The 10,406-nt window shown below is 43.1% G+C and overlaps 1 protein-coding gene across 2 annotated transcripts; it reads right to left on the bottom strand.

The window, feature by feature from the left end:
- Positions 1 to 256: 256 nt before the first annotated feature.
- On the bottom strand, positions 257 to 9,679 carry LOC115463410 (olfactory receptor 1C1-like). 2 transcript variants are annotated; one of them, XM_030193876.1, is made up of 2 exons: positions 9,655 to 9,679; positions 257 to 1,176 (listed from the first exon to the last, which is right to left on the bottom strand). In XM_030193876.1, the coding sequence occupies exons 1-2, from the start codon at positions 9,677 to 9,679 to the stop codon at positions 257 to 259; spliced, it is 945 nt and encodes a 314-aa protein (XP_030049736.1). The 2 variants fall into 2 exon arrangements, with proteins under 2 accessions (XP_030049736.1, XP_030049735.1); XM_030193875.1 differs by lacking the exon at positions 9,655 to 9,679 and having other exon boundaries at positions 257 to 1,192.
- Between the last annotated feature and the right edge of the window lie 727 nt (positions 9,680 to 10,406).

The following is a 10,406-nucleotide window of genomic DNA, read 5'->3' as shown; positions in this document are numbered from 1 at the left end:
GTGCAAGAAATATGAAAATTGTCCTTCACAGAATATGGGCTTCACTCGAACTTCTGGCAGCAAATTATATACTAACCCAAAAACACAGAAACACAAACACAAAAATGAGCAAACGCACAAAAAAACTTGGCTCGTATTAATTAAAAGCCAAGAAGGAATTTAAGTCTCCTCCATCTCATTATTATTATGAAGTAGGAATCAAATGGGATATGAAATGCCCTTTATTTTGCACATTGAGCTATGTCCTTGTGAATATTTACACTATGGGTGAAGATATTTTTTTCTGTAGGGCTTGCTTCAGTGCTGTCTTCACATCTCTGTTCCTCAGACTGTAGATGAATGGGTTGAGCATGGGAGATACCACATTGTATACCACACTGGAGATCTTGTCTTTTTCCATGGAATAACTGGAAGAAGGCCTGAAATACATAAAAATAACAGTCCCATAGAAAAGCAATACCACTGTGAGGTGGGAGGAGCAGGTAGAGAAGGTCTTTAGTCTTCCACCAGTGGACTGAATCTTAAGAATAGCAGTAATGATGCGGATGTAAGAGATCAGGATGATTATGAAGGGAACTATTGATAAAAGTGAGGCCTCACTGAAGATCACTATCTGATTGATAGAGGTATCTGTGCAGGAGAGCTGTAGCATTGGTGTAAGGTCACAGAAGAAGTGTTGAATCTTGATGGACTTGCAGAAGGAGAGACGGTGTACCAACAGTGTGTGCACCAAGGCATTCAGGAAACTGATGATCCAAGAAGCAGCTGACATGCTTAGACATACCTTCTTGTTCATAATTGTGATATAGTGCAGTGGATTACAGATGGCAACATAACGGTCATAGGCCATAATAGACAGGAGAATACATTCTGCTGTAGCAAAAGCAACAAAGAAATAGAGCTGGGTAATACAATTATCGTAAGAGATGGTTTTCTTGTTAGAGATGAGATTGCTTAACATTTTGGGGACAGTGACTGAAGTGAAACACATGTCCACAAAAGACAAATTACAGAGGAAGAAGTACATGGGGGTATGGAGCTGGGAACTCCCACTAATAACTGAGATCATGGTTCCATTTCCCACCAGGTTGATCAGGTACATTACCAGGAACACTGCAATGAGGAGACCGCTTAGCTCTACACGTTCCGTGATGCCCAGCAGTATAAATTCTATTACTTCTGTATTGTTCATTTGATCTGCTTCTAGTCTTTTCTGCAAACATCAAAATAAATGTTAGGCTAGAAAAATCATGTCAGAATGAGAATGATATCCATTGTTTCTCTTTGAATATTAGAAGCCTCAACATACAAGTACCTGCTGTCTGTTAAGGTGGCTGGATGGGGGGGGAGGGGGTTAAATAGCAGGTGCACATTTGAAAATATTTTGTATGCACCCTATTTGAGCAAGTTTGAGTAGGCCAGAGAAATATCTCTTTTTCCAAGACCAACAGCTTCAGTGCTAGGGAAGCCATGCATGCTTTTGGCTGCATTTGAGGAGGGTAATTTTCAGGCATGCCATTTAAGCCAGCTAAATATTATTCAGTTTCCTAAATGCCTTTGATAATTATCTATCTAAAGTGTTAAATAATGAGTATAAAGCTTAGGCACAAATATCACACATTATTCATAGAGTTAATCTTGAATTATGCAGACTTAGGAATCACAGACTGTGCAATAATTTTGAGGATAACACCAGGGGCTTTGATTTGCATGACCACATAGGATTCTCCCCGATAACTCCAGAGGTCAATGCCCTGAGTCTCAGGCAGCAGAGAACAGCCTTCAGCTTCTTGCTCCAGTCTGTCCCTCCTAAGCAGTGTGCAGAAAATGGAAAGGGGCTGGAGGGGATATTCAGCTTCTTTTGCCTATAATTTGTGTGTCTATAATTCTGTATTTGATTAGGATATTTCTGTGTTCTCCATGTGAGGTATCCTACTAATAGGTCATTTCTGTGTAATCTAGCTTGCTCATTTTCCCATACAATTGTTTTTGGTTTTGTTGTTGTTGTTTTTTTGTTTTTTATTGTTTTGCCTTCCAAATAATACTCAAGGTGCCTTTTTAGATTTCAGGTACACAGAAGAGTTTACAGTCTTGGAGGGTAAGTCTATAACAGGGCACCTAGATTTAGGCCTGTTCTACAAAGAAAAGTAGGTAACTGTTTTCCTTTATAAAATACTAGTGAGGTGGCCAATAATGTGCCTATATTTAAGGACAATTGTTTACATCATCCATAGAAAGGATATAAATGTTCATTCCTAGATTGCAAAAGAACACATGCAAATTATATCATTTTATCTAGACATATAATTTTCTGCCCTGCCCATGCTTTGCTGAAACTCTTCCCATGTGAATTCCCACCTGCACACGCTACTGAATATTGACACATACTTACAGATTAGTGTATATCTAGGAAATGGTCATTAGCATGTATATCTATCCAAATATTTGCATAAATTACCTGAATATTGGCACTTAATACACATCCTTGGTGCCTAAAAAGAGTTCAAGTCCTTACAGAAGTACTCCTTAATCGGTAATACTGTAAGAATACACCTATTGAGGCACCTAAATGGGGTCTGTGTTGCACCTTTTCTATTTACTGAACAGCGCTTAGGTGGAATTTTGGCATTTACAACTCTATAAAGTAAGTGCTAGCATTTATGCACCAGTTCAATATTTTCCTGTTGAGAATACTAACCTATATGCATGTACGTGCACAAATATGCACATTTAGGATTAGATTCTCTATATATTGCACCTAAGCATATTCTGTAAGATGCACCTAAATTCAGATGCAGTATATAGAATATGCCTAGGCCTGCGCAGATGCGTGTAGATTTAAGCATGGTCATTTACGCCAGTAAAAAGCTGGTATCAATGAATGTGCCTAAATCTACACATGCTGGGTCATATTCTATAACAACGCATATAGATTAGATTAAAGGCCTGGCACTGCTATACTCCTCCCATCACTATGCTCCCTTTTTGACTGTGCCTGTAGGAATTTGCGCACGCTGCTTTATTGAATACGTCTAGAAATCAGCGTGTGTAAATTCCAATAATGTCCAATTTATGTTGATAATTGGGCCTTATTGACCAATTATCATGACTAAGTGGCTTGTTAAACAATTTATTAGTGTGCGTAAATTTGCCGCACGCAGTAATTTACGTGCTCTAATCCCATGGATAGTACATGCTGTATGGGCCTATGTACCATTCTGTAAATAAACACGTCTTACATAGCACATATTTTACATGGTAAGCATGAAAAAGGGCGAAACTTACTAAGATTTATGTTGTGCACAGGCATAGACACAGATACATGCACAGGTATGTCCACTTACATACACAGACGCACACACACACATAAACACATACATACGACACAAACACAGACACACAAATATACTCACACAGACATCAAACATGCAGGCAGATACATACACTATGGGGCTCATTTTTGAAACAGAAAAGCGTTTTAAAAAACAGCATAAAGTGGCAGAGAGATGGGGGGGAGGGTTGCAAAAATATCCAAATGGTTACTTTTGTAACTCATTTTACAGACTTTCTGTAATGCAGTTCATCTAAATTTCAAGGGGGTGTGTTGGGGGGGGGGGGGGGGGGTTGTTTTACTATCCAGCTTATTTTCGAAAGAGAAAGACGCCCATATTTTGACCCAAATCGGGAGATGGGTGTCTTTCTCCCATGGGCGGCCAAATCGGTATAATCGAAAGCCGATTTTGGGTGTCTTCAACTGCACTCCGTCGCGGAAATGGCCAAAGTTGACAGGGGGTGTCAGAGGCGTGGTGAAGGCGGGACTGGGGCGTGGTTATCGGCCGAACAGAAATGGGCGGTTTTCGCCGATAATGGAAAAAAAATAGCCCCGTTTTTAGCGAGAATTTAGGTCACTTTTTTTGGACCCTTTTTTTCACGAACAAGTCCCAAAAAAGTGCCCTAAATGATCAGATGACCATGGGGATGACCTCCCCTGACTCCCCCAGTGGTCACTAACCCCCTCCCACCCCAAAAAAATAATTTTAACAACTTTTTTTCCCAGCCTGTATGCCAGCCTCAAATGTCATACCCAGCTCCATCACAGCAGTATGTAGGTCCCTAGAGCAGTTGTTAGTGGGTGCAGTGGACTCAGGGCCGGTCAAACCCGGTAAGCGGGGTAAGCGCCGCAGGGGGGCGCCTGCCTTCAAGGGTGCCGCTGCGGCGCTGCGCCGCCATACCGCACCGCCCTCAGTGCTTTAAATCTTTAATTTACCTCAGCATCATTTAAAAGCCCTGCCCCGTCTCTAGCCTTCCCTCCCTTCGTGCGCTCATTCCGCAGTCCTGCCTTCTGACGTCATTTCCTCGAGGATGGGACTGCAGAACGAACTCTCGAAGGGAGGGAAGGCTAGAGACGGGGCAAGGCTTTCAAATGACGTAGCTGCTGGAACGGAGGTAAATTAAAGATTTAAAGCACCAAGGGTGGTGGGGGATGGGGGCGAAGGAGAATCGCTGGACAGGGGCAGGGTGGGAGAAGAGAGATGCTGGGGGGGGGGGGGTGCACAGGTGCCGGAGGGGGGGCACATGGGCGCCAACTCATAGTCTGCAGGGGGGCGCCAGAGACCCTAGGACTGGCCCTGAGTGGACTTCAGCCAGGCGGACCCAGGCCCATCCCCCCCTACCTGTTACACTTGTGCTGGTTAATGCTGATCCCTCCCAAACCCCCCAAAACCCACTATACCTACATGTAGGTGCCCCTTCACCCCTTAGGGCTATGGTAATGGTGTAGACTTGTGGGCAGTGGGTTTTGGGGGGATTTGGGGGGCTCAGCACACAAGGGAAGGGTACTATGCACCTGGGAGCTCTTTTACTGTTTTTTGTTAATTTGTAAAAGTGCCCCCTAGGGTGCCCAGTTGGTGTCCTGGCATGTGAGGGGGACCAGTGCACTACGAATCCTGGCCCCTTCCACGACCCAATGCCTTGGATTTGTTCGTTTTTGAGATGGGCGCCTTCGGTTTCCATTATCGCTGAAAACCGATAGCACCCAGCTGAAAAACGGCCAACTCCTAGGCATTTGCCCCACACAACCCGTATTATCGGAAAAAAGATGGGCGCCCATCTGTTTTCGAAAATACGGGTTGTCCCGTTCACGGAACTAGGCGCCCACGGATATAGGCGCCCATGGAGATGGGCGTTCGCGTTCGATTATGCCCCTCCACGTATGGTTAAAAAAAAAAGTAGGGGGTAGCACAAATGTATTTCCAAACAGTAGGTTTAATGAAAACAGTCCTGAGTTTCAGCGCAAAATGTGCCTGCTTCAGGAGTCAACCAAGATATCTCAGCCAATGATGATAATAATAAATAGATAGGCTAAAAAATCCAATGATACAATATAAACAATACTGAAACACAGGGTAGACCTACTTTTTCTTTTTTTCACACTTTTGTGGTTTGTTGTTAGGGGAAACATCTGCTTTTTTTTGTGTGTCGCTGCACATGGACAGACATTTTTGAAAGAACATCCAGGTCAGAATTGGGACATCCCATTCATAGCGAACAAAAAAAAAATCCATCTCACTGCCATTTTCAAACAGGAAAATGTTGGAGTTTCCTGTTTGACAATATGTGAGAATGTCCAGAATGAGCAGCCATTTTGCAAAATAAAATGTCCAAATTATGAACACCAAAAAGCAGAGACAAGGACATATGTCTGGCAGCATTTCTAAAAAAATAGCCACACAGACATTCCAGCAGAGCAGAGGGGCAGCCTAATGATCAGTGCAGTGAACTTTAACCCAGGGCACCCAAGTACATACAGTATTTTACTGCAATGCTGTTATTTTAAAAGGTGAGCCTCCCAGAGATAGGAAAAATACCTACTGTACTTGAATGTGTGCAGGTGTCTTTAATAATTAGGTACAGTAGGCATATCTCTGTTTCTGGAGGGTCACCATTTAAAGCTTAAAAAAAGGGAAGTGGGATTTGAACCTGAGTCGCCTGTTAACGGTCCACTGCACTGACAAGGCAGCATACGACTGGCAGTTTTTCATAATGGGTAGGGATTGTTTGACAGAGGGTAGGGTTTAATGGCTATTTCTCTCAATGGAGGAGGGTGAATAGTGGCGTGCCACAGGGATCTGTACTGGGAGCAGAGATATTTAACATGTTTATAAATTATCTCAAAATCGGAATGACGAGTCAGGTGATTAAATTTGCAGACACAAAACATATGCAGCAGTGGCGTACCAAGGGGGGGGGGGCAGTGGGGGCAGTCCGCTCCAGGTGCATGCCGCTGGGGGGGGTGCCGCGCGCCGGTCAGTGTCGTTGGTTTCCATGCTCCCTCTGCCCCGGAATAGGAAGTAACCTGACCGGCGCGCGGCATCCCCCCCCCCCAGTGGTGTGCACCCGGAGGGGGTTCTTTCGCCGGGTGGGGGGGCTGTCCCTTCGCTGGGGGGGGGGGGTTGTGCTGCACGGGGGGCGCTGCACCCAGGGGGGCGGGGCGCATCGGCGATCCACCCCGGGTGTCAGCGCCCCTTGGAACGCCACTGATATGCAGACTGTGAAAAAATTGCAAGAACAACTTAAGAAATTGAAGACTGATCATCCAAATGGCAAATTAAATTTAATGTAGACAAATGCTAATCCAAATTATAAATACCTGATGCTAGGATTCACCTTAGGGGTCAGTACCCAAGAAAAAGATCTCGGTGTTGTCATAGACAATACAGTGAAATCTTCTGCCCAGTGTGTGGCACTAGCCAAAAAAGCAAACAGGATGCTAAGAATTATTAGAAAAGGGATGAAAAATAAGACAGAGAGTACTATAATGTTTCTGTATTGTTCCATGGTATGACCTCACTTTGAGTATTGCATTCAGTTCTGGTCACCGTATCTCTAAAAAGATATAGCAGAATTAGAAATGGTTCAAAAAAGAACGACCAAAATGATAAAGCGAATGAACTATTCCCATATGAAGAAAGGCTAAAGAGGTTAGGGCTCTTCAGCTTGGAAAAGAGATGGTTGAGGAGAGATACGATTGAGGTCTACAAAATCCTGAGTGATGTAGAACGAGTAGAAGTGAATTGATTTTTTACTCTTTCAAAAAGTACAAAGACTAAGAGACACTCAATAAAGTTACATGGAAACACTTATATAGCAAATATATAAGCTCCGGAATTCTTTGCTGGATGATGTGGTAACAGTGGTTAGTGTATCTGGGTTTAAAAAAAAGTTTGGACAAGTTCCTGGAAGAAAAGTCTGATATTGAGACAGACATAGGGAAGCCACTGCTTGCCCTGGGATTGGTAGCATGGAATGTTGCTACTATTTGGGTGTCTGCCAGGTACTTGTGACCTGGATTGGCCACTGTTTGAAACAGGATACTGGGCTAGATGGACCATTGGTCTGACCCAGTATGATTATTCTTGTGTTCTTATGACATTTTGTTACGTGGAGGGGCATAATCGAACGGTGCCGGCCAAATAGCTGGCCGGCCATCTTCGGGGCCGGTGCCATAAGTGGACGGGGCCAACCGTATTTTCAAAAAAGATGGCCGGCCATCTTTTTTTCCGCTAATACGGTTGGGCCCAGCCAAATGTCAGAGTTCGCCGGGTTTGAGATGGCCGGCATCAGTTTTCAGCCATAATGGAAAATAATGCCGGTGATCTCAAACCCGGCCAAATCCAAGGCATTTGGTCATGGGAGGAGCCAGCATTTGTAGTGCACTGGTCCCCCTGACATGCCAGGACACCAACCGTGCACCCTAGGGGGCCCTTCTAAAAAAAAAATAAATAAATAAAAATAGCTCCCAGGTGCATAGCTCCCTTACCTTGGGTGCTGAGCCCCCCCACCAAATCCCCTCCCCCCAAACCCACTCCCCACAGCTCTACACCATTACCATAGCCCTTATGGGTGAAGGGGGGCACCTACATGTGGGTACAGTGGGTTTGGGGGGGTTTTGGAGGGCTCCCATTTACTACCACAAGTGTAACAGGTAGGGGGTGGGGTGGGCCTGGGTCCACCTATCTGACGTGCACTGCATCCACTAAAAACTGCTCCAGGAACCTGCATACTGCTGTCATGGAGCTGGACATGACATTTCAGGCTGGCATAGAGACTGGCAAAAAAAAATGTTTAAAAAAATTTTTTTTGGGTGGGAGGGGGTTGGTGACCACTGGGAGAGTAAGGGGAGGTCATCCCTGATTCCGTCCGGTGTTCATTTGGTGAGTTGAGTCTCATTTGTGAAGCTTGGCCGTGAAAAAAAAGGGACCAAGTACAGCCGGCAAATGCTCTGCAAGCCTGGGTTTTTTTTTAATTATTGGGCGAAGCCGGCCATCTCGTGAGCATGCCCCCGTCCCGCCTTCACTACCCTATCGACACACCCCCTTGATGTTTCGCCGTCTCCGCGACGGAAAGCAGTTGAACCCGGCCAAAATCGGCTTTCGATTATACCGATTTGGCCGGGTTCAGGAGATCGCCGGCCATCTCCCGATTTGTGTCGGAAGATGGCTGGCGATCACTTTCGAAAATGAGCTGGATTGCGACACAGAGCACCAAGTGACATTTGTCTTTGGGAACTGGACGAATGATGGAAAGGGTTTATCACTGCAGAGCATGGATTGTTGGTGATTTGTTTTTAGGTGGGTTGTTTTGCTGGCGGTTCTGACATATATATTTTGTGCACACTTTTTGATAGATATTGAATTTTTGACACTTTCACTGATAATACATGTGAAGGACAATTCTAAACTTATGCACCCACATACGTATCCCTTGCCTACTTAAATATACAACATACTAGTACTTACATATATGTAAGGACACACTTAACTGCACATGTGTCAGCAGGGTATCAAAGCGTTATTTTATAACAGCATGTGTAAGTGTTAAGGGGGACATTTTACTAAAGCTTAGTGCACACTAAATACTGTACATCTTATTCTATACCTATGGGTCACATGGCACTTAGTGCATGCTGATGTCCATTGGTGTGCACTAGGCTTTAGTAAAAGGGGGGCATACATGTGGGAGGAGCATGGGCAAGACTTGAGTGGGGCCCCTACTTAAGTGCATAATTTACAAATTACAAATTAAACTCTGGAATTCATTGCCAAATAATTTTGTAGAAGTAGTTAGATTTGCAGAGTTTAAAAAAGGTTTGGCTAATTTCCTAAAAGAAAGTCCATAAACCATTATTAAGATGGACTAAGGAAAATCGCCTGCTTATTTCTAGAATAACAAATAATATACACAGAGTGTATGAATGCAAATATAAATGTACTACCCCTAAGGGCTATTTGACTAAGGTGAGGAAGAGTCTCATATGTAATCCACGATAAAAATACTTTCATTCAACAAGAGAATCAATTATTCGTGTTCATGTCTTAATCATTGACTCGGCCTCCACCATCCTAACTGTACTAACAAAAAAGTGACTTGCACAAAATTCTCTATAAATTAATTAATGTACACTGCACTTATCTTAGGCAGGTTGGTGCGCTCTTAAACCCCGACAGGTCCCCGTTTCGTATTCACTTTATTAAGGGGGAGTGCCATCAATTCCGATTACTGCCCCAGACATCTATGTGTGCTGACTTGAGAACACTGCTCTGCTGGGATGTCTGTGTGGCTAGTCTACTAAGAATGCTGCCCCTCCCCCAATACATCCCAATGGCTTGTTTTTGTGCATTTTCTCTTGGAATGTTTTTTTCATAAATGGTCACAAAAGAAAAATGTACTGAGCACAAAACTTTTAGGAAATGACCATTTTCAAAACAAAAGGATAGATATATTTCTAGCCTGAAAATCACCACGTTTGCCAATTGATTTTTTGGACATCATATCGAAAATATCCCTCTTTATTTATTGCATAACTAGATGTCATTAAATTTACACATATGCTAATATATGTGGACATAGGTTTCTAATTAAAATCATTTTGATTAAACTGAGTTGATTTAGTTTGATTAAAGCTGTTTTTTAATGAATGTATTAAAAATGAGATAGACCTTTGATTAAAATTTAGTTATATTTTGTTAAATTTATGTGTATCCCATTTTTCAATTTACTGCTTACAGCGTATGGTGATCTACTGTGTGAAAAAAATATGACAACATAGGCAATTGCATCACCCTTTTGCCTCTCTTAACTCATACATATCAAAATTATCACTAAGCATTAATAATCAATGGCAAGGCATTGTCACAGTTTTATTAACAAAACAATTTTATCAAACTTGCTATATCACCACAACATCACAGCTAGACAGTTTTGAACTAGCAGTTCCCTCCATTCCCATTAATTAATAAGTTTCATTATCTCAATACTCGCTCTGTGCTTTTATGGAAGAATGCTTAAATCTTGTGATGATAACGCACACAAGCCACAACATAACAAGGCTTCACTGAGCCTAGCAA

This window comes from Microcaecilia unicolor, chromosome 2, assembly GCF_901765095.1.
Source record: "Microcaecilia unicolor chromosome 2, aMicUni1.1, whole genome shotgun sequence".
Lineage (NCBI taxonomy): Eukaryota > Metazoa > Chordata > Amphibia > Gymnophiona > Siphonopidae > Microcaecilia > Microcaecilia unicolor.
This window is presented reverse-complemented; position numbering and strand designations above follow the sequence as displayed.

Coding starts and splice junctions, on each gene's coding strand:
- LOC115463410 (XM_030193876.1), bottom strand. CDS start 9,679: ATGCACAAAAACAAGCCATTGGGAT. Junction 1,177..9,654: donor CAAAAACAAGCCATTGGGAT/GTATTGGGGGAG, acceptor ACAATACAGAAG/TAATAGAATTTATACTGCTG.